At 32.9% G+C, this 14,165-nt stretch overlaps 2 protein-coding genes across 8 annotated transcripts; one reads left to right on the forward strand and one right to left on the reverse strand.

Annotated features, from left to right (window-relative positions):
- Positions 1-685: 685 nt before the first annotated feature.
- On the reverse strand, positions 686-4,056 carry LOC128167062 (putative defense protein Hdd11-like). Its single transcript, XM_052832568.1, has 4 exons — positions 3,723-4,056; positions 2,735-2,898; positions 2,232-2,326; positions 686-921 (listed from the first exon to the last, which is right to left on the reverse strand). The coding sequence occupies exons 1-4, from the start codon at positions 3,934-3,936 to the stop codon at positions 687-689; spliced, it is 708 nt and encodes a 235-aa protein (XP_052688528.1). The 5' UTR covers positions 3,937-4,056; the 3' UTR covers position 686.
- A 1,740-nt stretch (positions 4,057-5,796) lies between these two features.
- Positions 5,797-13,995, forward strand: LOC128165055 (stromal membrane-associated protein 1-like). 7 transcript variants are annotated; one of them, XM_052829255.1, is made up of 13 exons: positions 5,797-5,986; positions 7,063-7,196; positions 7,314-7,399; positions 7,752-7,848; positions 8,005-8,019; positions 9,043-9,105; positions 9,256-9,370; positions 9,691-9,833; positions 9,964-10,093; positions 11,002-11,043; positions 11,701-11,861; positions 12,282-12,371; positions 12,486-13,995. In XM_052829255.1, exons 1-13 carry the CDS (start codon positions 5,869-5,871, stop codon positions 12,624-12,626), a joined length of 1,335 nt encoding a protein of 444 aa, XP_052685215.1. In that variant the 5' UTR covers positions 5,797-5,868; the 3' UTR covers positions 12,627-13,995. The 7 variants fall into 7 exon arrangements, with proteins under 7 accessions (XP_052685215.1, XP_052685214.1, XP_052685216.1 ...); XM_052829254.1 differs by having other exon boundaries at positions 5,798-5,986; positions 12,279-12,371; XM_052829256.1 differs by having other exon boundaries at positions 5,798-5,986; positions 7,758-7,848; positions 12,279-12,371.
- The last annotated feature ends 170 nt before the right edge of the window (positions 13,996-14,165 follow it).

A 14,165-nucleotide genomic window follows, 5' to 3' on the forward strand; every position in this document is an offset into this window, starting at 1 on the left:
GAAATATGTCATAAGTAGACAAATTAAATTAAATAGCATAAAAGCTATAAATGCTGTGGTTTTTCATACTCGTTCTTTAAAATGAACTCTACAATAGCAAGGTACGTATAAACGACTTCTAAATTGTAGGCCTACATACTTCTCGTATTTGGACCTCTAAATTTATTTCGTTAGGTATATATTCTTTAATTTGATTGAAATTACAATCACGAGAACAAGAAATGTTGTTACAAATATATAAATTATCTCTTTTTTGATCGTTTTCTACAACGAGAATATTATATCATGGCTACATAAAGTTTGAAAATGAAGAATCTAGTCGGGTACCAGTATTCCGGGTCATCATCAAAGAAAAAAAGCTGGATTAAATTTTATAGCTTTTTTCAATATTTATTAGCCATTCTTGTATGGTATTAAGAAAAATAAGACATACAAATCTTCTATTATGGCAAAATGGACAAAGCACACCATTGTGTAATAATACAGAATACCGGTATATGCATAAAAACGCTTAATGAAATTTCATAATGCAAATTGAGGTAGAAATTCTTATAAAATTTTGGGATAATCTGCAACAACTAGTTGTTGTTCACGTTTTGATTTAGTTTTAGTTTTATTTTTCATGATTTTGCACTGTCCTCTTCCATCTCCTGTTATGTTGCGAGTCAGAACCTTTTACTTTTCGTTCATTTACAGCCAATGGCCACCAAAATGACAGCCACGATGAAACTAGTCGTCAGATACACGGATTGATGAAACTGACAAGCGCCGCTGTGTGCCTCGTAGGTTCCTCCGTCAGTGTTCGTGCTGTTTCGCATGGGACAGGGAGTCTCACTCCGTTTTAATTTCTGGTCTTTGTGTCTAATCACATGACTTGCGATGCCAGTCCAAAACTCGTCTTTTCCGGACACTATCGTGGCGCTGCAAGAAAGGCATATTTTTTTTTAATAAATTACTTTTTAAAATATTATTATTATTAATATTTTTGATGCTTTATATATTTTCTGTGGATCGTTCGTGTGGGGTGCTCGTTAGTTTATATGGATACTTCTAGGATGAGTATTTAAACAACAGAATTCTGAAATATATATTATACTCACGGAAGTGTTTACTGTTACTTTAGTGCCAAATTGACACATTTGAATTTTTCCTTTCAACTTTTCACACTATACTGTGTAAAATTAACACATTAATCTGTAAAATTTACAGATTAAAGTGCAATTTACGCAATAATATGTAAAAAGCCTTTATAAGATAAGGGCCTGAAATGGCCCCTAAAATGAACATCTTTATTTTATACGCTTACTCTTAATTTCTTTGTGCATATACATGTATACATGTACATGTACCTGTTAACTTTTTTAGATTTATCTATCCAAAACTTATAACCTATCAAACAATTTGCTTATTCAAAGCTGCTCTCTTTCTTTCCCATTTGACTAAAGATAAGAAAAATATAAATTTTGGACTGATTTCGATCGAATTACAAAATTAGTGTCACTTCTGATGTCATACACTGCATGTGAGGGCAAAAAAAATCAGACATTTAGATGAAAAATACATTATATCGACTCTTTTAAATCAACATCACAATTTAGTGTACTTGAACATTTTGAAAATGGCGAGTAATGGGGACCAAATCATTAAAGAATAATGAAAAAAAACTTAACACATTAAAGTATACAATTTACACATGTAAGTGTAAAATTTACACATTAAGTTGTTAAATTTACGCAATAATTTTTTAAAATTTACACATTTATGTGTAAAATTATCAGATAAATGTGTAAAATTTACGGATTACAGCGTAAAATTTACACATTGAGCTTGAAGTGTGAAAAGAAGGATGTGGCACTTAATTAAAGTGCAAATCTTAATAACGAAAGTGAAACAAGTGAATCTACAGTGAGACGTTTAAAGTATTTTCTTTTTATGTAGAAATCTTCGCTAGCCAAGGGTTTTCGGTCCACTTTGTTCCCCAAATGGCTAGCGGAAGGGACCGAACACCCTTGGCTAGCGAAGATGCGTGTTGAGAATACGTCAATTTTTATGAGAGAAAATGTTAAACTGGTGCATATCTTTTTACACTGTGTACTTGAGGTGAATATATTACTAGTCTTACAGCTGTCTAGACACTAAATATTTTAATAATAATTATAAAAATGTTACTGACAACCAGAGAAGAGATATGAGTATAAAATTTAATAGCAGAGGTTTAAGACAATACTCACACAAAATAGATATTTGCTGTTGTTTTCTCCGGAGGAAACCACCGAATGATGAAATTGTCTTTGTCAAGGGGGTATGTTTTATGGGTAATAGTTTCCTTCAAAGAAAAGAAAATCGCTTAAAAAGAAAATCGAAACTAAAGTATTCTGCTTGCTTGCAAAGAGTGTAGCGCATTATATTCTAAATTAACATCGTCATCAATATTTAAGCATCATCTCCATTATGTCATCATCTTAATAAACTTAATTTTGAAACAAATATAACTTTTAATTCATTTTAGAAATTACACTTTTTGGAAGGAGTGGACTAACTATGATGGACATAAACAAATGCCCTTACACAGTCATACACTCGGGGGGCATTTAACAGATTATAGATAACACATTTTCTCCGCGCCAGGTGTAATCGGTTTTGACGGGGCGTTAATTTCGCGCTGTTCTTTAGATGATGACATACAACTTTATCGTCTGTCTTCAGGGGTTTTTGCTGTCATTCCATTACTTACGAACTGGTGGCCTGATGAGCAATTCGCCGACATAAGAACAGAGGTCTCCTTGGTCTCAAAATGTCCCACTGGATGCTGCTGTGCAGGGGTTTCACAGTTGCCTGTTACACGCGCCTGCATTATTATTCCTTTTATCCGCCATTTACTGACCGCTTTTACAGTTACTAACAAAACACAAAACAAACACAACGTCAGTTATAAAGCCCTATTTTACAATATGTGATTTTTTTCAGATCTGACTCGCAACAACTTACAATTCATAAGACAGATATGAGGTCAGATGGAGTCAGATGGAATAGAGACATGCTTTAGATCTAATCTGTCTGGCAAGTGAAATGGTTTCGACCAATCACTAACAAGGCCAGAAAGGCTGATCGAAATACAGTACAACTAAAACGTACACTTTTGCCGAACTTTTCAATTTCCATTAATTTCAAGATCAGTTTGATGTATTTTTGAGTTGAAAGTGTTAAACCGGCATAAGAACTGGTGCATCCTTCACAACTGAGTTCAAATTTCAGAAAAGAAGAAAAATAATATAATATTTGCAACAGAAAAATATCTTTGGATAATACCATTGTACTCAATTCTTTGTGAAATACTCATGGATAGTAGGTTATAGCCATCTACTGATGTTCCAAAGGTTGTCTTTAATAAACGTTGTGTTGTTTGATTGACATTGATCAAAGTCTCCCAATGGGCTATGATTTTGTACATTATTCAATTCAAAGGTTCGATGAACAATGCATTTTGATTGTCTTCTTTCTTAAAACAATTTCAAATGTATATTACTTTTTGAATTTCCAGTTTTATGAACTATACACTCCTCGTTTGTTTTACTTAAAACTAGAATTGTGTAAAATATTTCAAGAAGATAAAAAAAAGTAGCAGTAACAATTCTTAAAATAGAATAGCTCTTCGATCTTTACTTACTTCTTCTTATCAATATCATTTTTTATAAGTATTTTGCCTAATAAAAAGTACGCACCGTGTATGCCATTAGGTGAAATTCCATAAATAGAGTCCGAAGGCTCAATTTCAAAAGGCAGATCATGGTTTGCGTGATCGGAAAGAGAGTCCTTTCCAATTCTCTCCGGAAACAGGTCCCTGCATTCGCGCTCGCTGAATGTAAAGGGGTAAGCTGTCCAGACAAATAAACTATGTGTGGTCAACAGAACACTGACCGATAAGATAATCCACATTATAAATTTTCTCGGATGTAGTGTACTACTGAGAAAAGTTTTAGGGATGTTGTTAATTTACTCCGCGCGCGTTTTTTGTGCGCCCCTTTTCTCTCTCGGTAACCTCCCCAGGCACATTTGTGAGAAAATAAATATGTCTTGACCATAACAGTTCAGCTATTATTAAGAAGAACGGGGCAATGAGCACACACAAAAACAAATGCGTTTCAGTGCGGAATGTGATAGATGCCCAAAGATGAATGCTTTGGACAAAAAGCTTGTAATGTCATCAGGGGTGAATAGTGGCTCATAAGACAACAAACTTGTAAAGTTTTTATGTTTTACCTTTGTTTTGAAATAAGATCAAAAGAAAGCGAACATTAACTGACAAAATTTAGAAAATAAAAAATTTGATGAATGATAATAAAATGGAAAATTTTTGTTAAAGAAGTTTCAATGAATTCTTTATGCTTGTAACTGTAAATGTGTAATCAAAGTGGGCCGTTTTCATGATAATATGTGTTGATTTAAAATAAGGTGGCGCTTTTATGTGATATATGTTAATGTTATATCATAAGATAGTGCTAATTTGTGATAATCTGATGCGGTTCTTTCATGATTGTGTGTTGTGGTTATATCAAGTTCAAATACACATTATTTGCTTTTTCATAATATGATCTCATGTAGATCTTTCGTGTAAAAATGGTGCCTTTTAAAAATGTGCAATCATTATGATTCTTTTGCTTCCAATGTTTTGTAAAGAGAAGATTTTACCATTAAACCCCCTACCCTTTAGGAAACATGTATATGTGATAAAGCCTCCTGTAAAAATTGTTTGCTTTCTTTTGATCCACCAATGGGTTATGTCTTAAAAAGTATTTGGGCTTTTGAAATGAAATTGTAAAACACGGCCCCTGTGACAGAGAAGAGACTGAATTAATTGGTTTTGAAAGTCAAAGGCTGAAAGTTTATACACTACAATTTAAATATTTTTTTAGATGGTAACTTAAGTTTTAGTTAACTTTTTTTCACAGTAATATTATGTTATAACCCTCTTTTGTCTGAAATGACCAGTTTTGATTTTGAGGTCAATTGACTTACAGGCACGTAGCATGGGGGGGGGGGGTGAAGGGGCAGCCCCCTTGCCCCCCCCCCCCCCCCCCCCACTTTTTTGCGCAGCAAAGACTTTTCTTAAATTTATATACAAAAAAATAGAATTCACATTGAGTTGCCCCCCCCCCCCCCCCACCTTTTCTGTGACCATGTAAAAACTGAATTAAAAATAAGGAAATAGAAAGTGAAATTGAAGTGAAAAGTGTAACCACCCCCCCCCCCCCCCCCCCCCCCACGGATTAGGATTTTCAGGATTTTTTAAAGACTTTTGAGATCAAAATTAATAGTCTATATTGCGTACAAAATTGTATCCAGGAAAAAACTTTCATATTTTCGCAGTGGTTTTTTTCTGAATGCACTTGGCAAATTAAAGGTACACATGCATGTATCTTTATGAACAATTAAATTTATCATTTTATTATTAACATGAGATGTGTACATGATATGTTTTGTGCGTTGCATAACTAATCTTTAATAGATATTCTTACACGACAATTTTCTGTAGCCTAGAAAAAATAAATCCAGTTTGCGAAATAATTGTGACGTCAAGGCAAAACCACCCACTTCCGGTAACTAATGTTAATTCCCTTGAATGACTCGTCCTACGAATCGAAATTAGGGAGGAACAGACAAATAATAACATATTAAAAGACACAAGAATAATAACCACAAAAACAAGAACAATAAAAATTAAGAAAAACTGCAACAAAATAGGCATTGCTTATTATTATGCCGATTTTTATCAATACGAATAAAATTTATATTTCGAGTTATCGTTCTTAGGCGACTTCCTGTTTGTTGTCACCAGTTTGTCGTGAGTCAAAATCTATATGGTGAAAAATGTCTACACGTTTAGAGAAAGAAAAATCGAAAGCTCAACAGGAGAAATTTCAGGCAGTGTTATCAAATCTCCTCAAGGACGACGACAACAAATACTGTGTGGACTGTGACGCCAAAGGTTATTTTCATTTACCCGGCTGACTCCCCTTTTGTTTGTCAATAAGTGAATAACCGATATCCCCTCTTTTTTGTACTGTAAAAACTCAATCATAATTTTTTATGAAGTAAATTTATACTGCTAAAGAACATGAATGGAGTGTTTATGTGTAGTATATAGTTTTGGGGGGGGGGGGCAAGTTCTGATAACTTCATTACTGTCAGTTTATCACGGTGGTTGCTTATATTAATTCCTTTGTAACTTTGTTTTGATTTATTCTTAGAACGAGATCCAAATTTAATATGTAATGTCATTAAATTATGATTTAATTTGAAACATTACATGAATGTAAAGAATGAAAAGGATAAAAAAAAATTTAAAATGACTTAAAATCAAAAGATGTTTTAGCATAATTTAACGTTATATACATAACAATAGAGCAAACAAGATATAATGGAGTGAACAATGTTTAAGATGAACTATATTTATGGTGAACAGACACTGGATAAAGGGACTTGGGCAAATGAATCTGTTAACATGGAATTGGAGGGGGGAGGGGGTTTAAAAGTTACGAATACTGATTGTATGGCTACTAACCAGTGCAACAAGTATATTTAGTCTACTGACAGTGTATTATGTTTCTGGATGAAGTCCATGATGCAGTGTGTTACACTCAATTTCTCTTTATAAGGCTGGTATATGAAAAACATGAACTAAAAAAATGTTTTTGTTTTAACTCAATCTCAGTGAATATGTGTTAGATCTTACTATTTAACAGGACTACAAAAATGTTATGTCTATTCATATAAAATATGGATTTTCGATTGACATAATGGAGAGTGAATACCAGAATTTTTGTGCATTGGTTAGAAGCTTTGGAGTGGTTTGACTTTGTTGTTAGGCCACATAAATATTCCAGGGCTTTCTTGTCACCTTTGGGTAAAATATTTAGTATATTGATTAGACTGTATGTTATATAAAAATATGTATATCATTCCGAAGTAGAGAGATAATACTATACCACATACAGGCCAGTACATGTAAATGTTGTAGTATTTTCATTCTACATATATAATATGTAATAAATTTTTCATCAGGACCAAGATGGGCTTCTTGGAATCTAGGAATTTTCTTGTGTATACGATGTGCAGGGATCCATAGAAATTTGGGTGTACATCTATCAAAGGTGAAATCTGTCAATCTAGACTCATGGACAGCAGAACAAGTGTCTGTAAGTAAAAATCATCATCCATGTAGTTGGTATTTATTGTAAATTATTGTTTATCTCTATAACAGTTTAATACCATTTTTTTCGTACCTGGGTTTAAGACTGTGTTTCCTCCTTCAGATGATGATGGAGATTGGGAACAGTAGAGGGAGAGCTGTATATGAGGCAAATATTCCTGATGGATTCCGTCGGCCACAGACAGATTCGTATGCTTTCCTACACAACAAATGTTACTCTATAAAAAAATTTGAAAAATGTTCTGCGTTTATATGTGGCTGTTTTATAAGCTAGTACATGACCCTATAATAGAAAAGTAATAGAGCACCAAATGATTTAGATATTGAGTATCTAGATGTACATGTATGAACTTGAAGAAATGATTTTGACACCAATTATTTATATATACATGTATATATTGTACCTGTAGGATGAAGTCTAAATTAGTCATTGGCCGATTTAATAGCCTTTCTGAATGTATCCATAATTAACGTTCCTGTCAAACAATGAAGGCACTTTCTGTAATATTATGCTGCAAAAATTTATTTTCCTTAATCGAAGTAAAAGTGCTTTGGAGGCCTTTATCAGAGCAAAATATGAACACAAGAAGTACATTGCTCGGGAATGGGTGCCACCAAAAGTCTCTATTCCAAAAGAGGTAGGTCACAGTTTTTATAGCCCTATATCAGGTACATTTACAGAGATCTCTTCATGTTACAAACTTTTTTTTTTAAAAAGCTTTTATTTCTGTTCAAAGTGTTGTGTGTATGTTGAGTGTGATTTTTGTCTCTGAGTGAACTTGATTTTGCTGTAGCTTAAACCAGACGGGGTAAGTTTCACTTTTAGAGAGCACACGATTAGCTGGCAGGGATTTTTCTACAATATTTACCACCCTTTTAATTCTGTATTAATGGATAAAAAATATTGCTAGATTCAAGTGATAATTGGCTGTTTCTTACATCAAATCAGTATCAGCATATTTGACATGTTTTTAGATGATTGATTGAAATACAGATTCAAGATGTATGTCTATTCTCATTATCGGCATTGACCAGTGTCATTACAAGGTCCACTTTTTGTAAATCAAGGTGCATCATTTGGTTTATAACAGCAGTCTTCACAAAAAAAGGTCCAGAGACCTAAGGCCTGCTCATTATGAGGTCATGTCAGTAAAAAGAAAAAAATAAAGAAGTCTGATGGGCTTGTACACATTTGGCATAACCTTAACTTTGTGCATTTAATCAAAAGATTAATATCATCCTTTCCATGATACATGACATGAGAAGTGCTATTTGAGAGCCAGTAAAGTTTTTGAGAGGCTAAAACCTATATAATGACAACTGATCCTGTAAAAAAGTTTGAAGACAACTTTTTTCTTCTAAAAAGAATAAAAACTTACTCTTTTGAAAGAGGAATACTAGCTGTCACATTGATGGTAAATTGAAAAAATCCCTGCAAGGCTTGACAATTTGGTTGGTGGGATTAACATAGCTTGGTAGTGGAATTAACAAAAGGTGGTGGTGGTTAACATGAAATGGAGAACATTGTGTTCTTTTAACTTTGCTATAAAAACTGTTTTTATACAACAGAAATAACCTACATATACTTAGCTTTAGAAATCTGCTTACTCGCTTAAAGAATCCAAATTGGTATACAGAGTAACATTCCGATTAAGGTTTGTAAAAATTTTGTAGGATAGCGTTTCTCTTTTAAAGCACAGCTGCCCTTACTATATTCAGATTATTTCTCTAAATCAACTACACTGTGTGAAAATGTTGTTATATGGTTTTCAAATTTTAACTGTATTTAGAAAATCATATAAGATAAATAACCGAAATGTTGTGTGTTTCAGCTTTTAGAGGATGAAAAAGCAGAGAAGAAAAAAAGACAAAAGCAAGCTGTTCAGCTCAATCCGGTAACTGAAAAAAAATAGACCTTTAAACAAAAATTCGTTTTTTATATTGTAAGTTTTGATCCTTTATTCATGTCAAATAAATATATGATACATTTGTCACGTATATCACATGTATTTCTTAAATCTAATACCATAAATTCTTATATTAAGGTTCCCAAAACAAAACCTGTTGAGAGTAATTCAGCATCTGCTTCACCTAAAAAGGAACCGACTCCTGCTCCCAGTCAGCCAGCATCAAGCAGTGCTAATGATCTTCTAGGACTGGGTTTGTGATGTCTTTTTACATCAGTATATGCCCAATATTCTTAATATAGTATCTTCTATGTATTACAACTCCAACTGAAAAACAAATCTCATGAAAAAATCCTTCCTTTATTAAAATTACAACCCTAACAGACAAAAAAAATCTCATGAAATAAGTCTATACATGCATTACAACTCTCTACTGATGGAAATTCTTCGTGGAAAACTCTTAGACTGTTAAAACTGTTTTTAATGTGTCTTCAGTTTAATACATACCCTAGCGTGTTAGCCTGTTCGTGACCAGTAGAATCTGATGTCCTAATTCTTGTTTACTTTGTTCAGATACACCAGCTGTTAGCGGTAATCAGCAGAAGTCGAGTAGTTCTAATGATTTGTTGGGAGAATTGGGAGATTTCATGGGAGCACCTGTCTCCCAACAGACCAGCTCAGCTAATTCTAGTCAACCTCCACAATCAACACAACAGGTGAATGTTGGAGGCGATTGGTCAAATATACTCTCTATACAGTACTCTGTATACCTTACATGTACTTATTTAGTGGGTTTATTTTTTGCAGTTTAATACATAAATGATATTTTTTTTAAATTTCATTTAGAATGGAGAATCTGATGTTAACTTGTTCCAAGAATCTGACAAGCCTCAAGACAAAACTACAAAAGACTCGATAATGGCTCTCTTTGGAAGCTCATCCAATCAGCAGCCACAGCAACAGTTTGGAGTCCCAGGTACTGACATTTATGATGTATAACCTCTTCTAGAGATTCACTAAATAGCATCATTAAGTTACAAATAGATATTAATTGATCCAGTATATAGCTCATTTGTTTGACTTGCTTCTACTGATACCAACTTCATATATCGGTACATGTAGCTGCATACTTTATTTTAAAAATTTCTAATATACTGTATATGTTGCAGTGAGAGGTGAGTGTGATGTTTTAGCATCAGCTAGCTTAATAATATCAGAGATAGTATGCAGTCAAAGCACTAAAACCTTTCATTATGGATGCCCATTGCCATTTAACTTCCACCATTTGATATGGTTTAATGATATATATGTGTGCAATCCTCATTCGGAATCTACTCTCATTTCTTAAACATCAAAATATGTCCAGTTTTAAGGTAGCTGTGAAAATTGCCTACCAGGTACTAGAAGATTAAAGTTAAATGTGTATATACAATCAAGATTTCAGCTGAAATCTCTTTTGTTGGCTATTTGAAAGACTGTATTCAAGATGTTCTGATGTTTGAGAAGTGGTAGTTGATTTCAGGCATTTGGTTAAGGATGCTGTATGTCTGTTTCAAAATTAATATTTGGAATTTGTTTGGAGGATTTAGTCATTTTATTGAAGTACGGTACCTGTATACATGCAAGAGAAAATATGAAGGTTCGAAAAAATAATGAAAAGGATTTTTTTTCTAATCCAACTTTTGGTTTTTTTTTTCCAAGGAAGAGGCTGGAGTTTAATATATATAATCTGACATGTCATTTTGCAGAAAAGTAATTTTATTCTGGGATAATCTCCTCTCCATAAATGTATGGCAACTACACTCTGTAGCTGTTGTGTTTGCCACAGCATCTTTAAAAAGCCCTTCCTTTGTGTACAATCTAACCGTGGTTTGCCACTTACAGGTAGCTATGCCCCGCCCTTTGATGCGTATCAGTATGAAACAGGTACCAACCACTTGCATGCTTCTGGCTTCTCGGTGTCTCTTCTACTGTAGTAGATTGTACTTTGCTTGTGTTCATTCATCGTTATACATGTATACATAACATACATGTACTTTGTCTTCTTTTTATAGGGGTCTTTTTCTTTAAGACTTGATGGTTATATCATGAAATGCATGCAAATCGCTGCATTTTTTTTTTTCATTTCATTGCCTAAGCAATTTATTTAACAAAGTAGACATTTTTTAAAAAAGAATTTTAGTTTGAATTTGTTTTGTTTTATCACAGGTGGTAAGTGAATTTAAGATAATGCTATTCTGTATTTTTTTTACTATTTTCTATTTAAAGGTCTCAGAAATGAATGGCAAACTTTTCACTGATATGCCCACATTTTGTGTATGATTTAGCTACCTATTTATTTTGCTTCAGTTTTTTCTCATTACTCAAACTTGATTCAAACTATGGTAACTGAAATACAGTACATGTTCTTTTTTTTCACGATTTATTATAATATGCCAATATATGGATTTGATGGACTGTAAATTGTTTTCACTGATTTTCAAGGGAGAGATGATAATCCTGCAACTCTTTATGTTCTGCTAAAATTTCCAGTCGTGCTGCATTATTGTAAATCATTTGTGGAATGTTTTTGTTTCACTACAGGAGGTGTGTACATGCCTCAGCAAAATCCAAATACTGGAATGTATGGTATGCCTCCAAACAGCATGATGCCTCCCAACAGCATGATGGCCCCAAACAACATGATGGGGATGAACAACATGCAATATCAACAACAGATGGGCATGATGAATATGCCACAACAGGTAGAGGATTTATTCTATACTGAACTCATGGTATGGGAAAAATATGTGGATTTTTCATTTTATACCCCACTGACGATTAATTTGTGAAAAACATTTAAAAAAAAAAACCCAAAACAAAGCATGACTTTGTGGTTATTTAATTTTAAACATAACTATAATAAAATTATGATGAGTATACATTAAGAAGATGTTTCACATTATTCTGAGCTCAACACAGCAGGTGAATATTTAGTTGTATACTGAAAACATATGAAACAAATGGATGTTGTTAATACTGATCTCTATTGTTTTAATAAGGAAAAAATTATCTCTTTAACAACAAATTATAATATGATTATGGGTACTTTTGAATATGAGCAATTCAATACAAGTAAACTACATCTTATATTTAAGTTAAATATTGTTGTATTTTTTCAGCAGCAGGGTATGTATAATATGATGGGCATGCCACCAGTCAGCCAGGCAGGGTATGGGAACCAGCAACAGATGCAGCAGATGCAATACAACCAGGTTAGTTTATAAAATTGGATTAGTCATCTAAAATGGAAGAAATAAATAAAAAATTGTTTAAACATATAAATTTTTGTATTTCCCCGGTATTTGTACATTGTAATGTCTTTGTAGATGCAGCAACAGATGGCACAGATGCGAGTGGGAAGTGGAAACATGGGAATGATGGGGGCTCCAATGGGGAATCAGGGGGCCATGAATTGGGGAGCTCCGGCAAATAGTGGACAGACTCTATCTACAAATTTATGGAAATGATGATATTGATTTATTAGTACATGTATGTTGAATTAACATTCCTTGCATTTCATGCTGGATACTGTGTAGGACAGGGGGGTCTCAAATAGCAAGCCACCCTGTTTGCCCCATTTCTGGACATTGAAGAATGGGCAAAACCTCATTCTTTTTTATCAAAAGAAACCAACCATTTTTAAGTATTTCCAGCAATGCGGGTTTTTTTTTAATTGCTTTTAATTTTTTTTATTAGCAATGAATTCATTTGATAAATAAATAACAAATCTATTTTTATTGTACTTTGAAACTATTAAAATGGAATACTTGTAGTTAATTTTAAGGAAATGTACATGTATTTTTTTCATTTGTAATTTTTAACAAGTAACAAGAAATCTTGCTTCACTTCATCAAAAAACCATCAGTGCAATCTCAAAAATCTTTGTGGTATTAATATGTATGTTCAGGGATATTTGCACAAACATGCAGGTATGTTTATAGTTTATACTTTCAACACAAAATCAAACATTTGATTCTATTTATTATGTTGTGCAGTTTGTAGAACTTACTGTGGTACAGTGTCTAAAAGTCAACTAAAACCCTTTAGATTTACATGTACAAGTTTGTGATGCAGAAATTTTTCATTTCTGTTGCTAAAATTTGAGAAACACTTTTGGAGTTAAAGATGCAGGCAATTAATGAATGAAAATATGATTGGGAGATAGAAAAATTTATATCTTATCAGAATGCAACATTTATAAATAAATAAAAAACATTTCTTCTCTTATTGCTTTGCATCGAACAAAAATTTACTTGCCTGTGAGGTATTTGTAAAATAAAGTGGTATGAGAGTGTGTATTTGTGAGACAAATATCTTCTGTGTGAGACTGCTAGTTTGTGAATGTTGTGATAGAATATATCTTATTCATTGTACAATGTATTTGTTGGCACTGTTTTAAGAACTTGTTTAATTTTATTTTATATAACAGTGCAGTTGAAAACTGTATTGTTTACTGTTAGGCACAGATGGGGGAAATCTCTAATACATTCATATGTTTAACAAATTTAAGGTACATCTGTATTTTTTAATTAAAAAAAAAACCAAAGACCAGAAAAGACTGGAAGATCATTTGGGCTCTGTAAGAGTTATTCTGGAAAAACAATTACAGCAAAGTGCCAAGAAGTTAATTTGCATAAATTAAAAATGTATTTGTGAGAAAGTGAAATAATGGATGTCCCGGTATAATATTGCACATGGATGTCAGATCACCCAGATCTGACAAAGGGCTTTGTTAAGAAGATAATTTCATTTGCAAATTATTGATGTAGATATAATTACTATTTTATTTGTTAATAATTTTTGTATAGTGTGCAACAATAAATTCATCATTGTCAACATTGGTTCTTATAATTTTTGAGGCACAAACACAGTGTGGCACTGTCTCTACCTTCTAAAGTATACTACATGTATATCTATACAATACACATGTTTGTGATGAAGGCTTTGTTTTCCTGCATTATTTATATCAGTGAGAATTTGTCAAAACTGAAAAATATTACTGTATT

This window comes from Crassostrea angulata, chromosome 10 (genome assembly GCF_025612915.1).
Source record: "Crassostrea angulata isolate pt1a10 chromosome 10, ASM2561291v2, whole genome shotgun sequence".
Lineage (NCBI taxonomy): Eukaryota > Metazoa > Mollusca > Bivalvia > Ostreida > Ostreidae > Magallana > Magallana angulata.

Bases quoted from the DNA above. Each gene is read 5' to 3' on its own strand.
- LOC128167062 (XM_052832568.1), bottom strand. From the start codon at position 3,936: ATGTGGATTATCTTATCGGTCAGTGTTCTGTTGACCACACATAGTTTA. The intron at 2,899-3,722 runs GTGCGTACTTTT...GTGTTTTGTTAG, and splicing joins TTCACCTAATGGCATACACG to TAACTGTAAAAGCGGTCAGT. The intron at 922-2,231 runs GTGAGTATTGTC...CCTTTCTTGCAG, and splicing joins ACAGCAAATATCTATTTTGT to CGCCACGATAGTGTCCGGAA.
- LOC128165055 (XM_052829254.1), top strand. From the start codon at position 5,869: ATGTCTACACGTTTAGAGAAAGAAAAATCGAAAGCTCAACAGGAGAAA. The intron at 7,400-7,751 runs GTATGCTTTCCT...CCTTAATCGAAG, and splicing joins CGTCGGCCACAGACAGATTC to TAAAAGTGCTTTGGAGGCCT. The intron at 9,834-9,963 runs GTGAATGTTGGA...AATTTCATTTAG, and splicing joins CTCCACAATCAACACAACAG to AATGGAGAATCTGATGTTAA.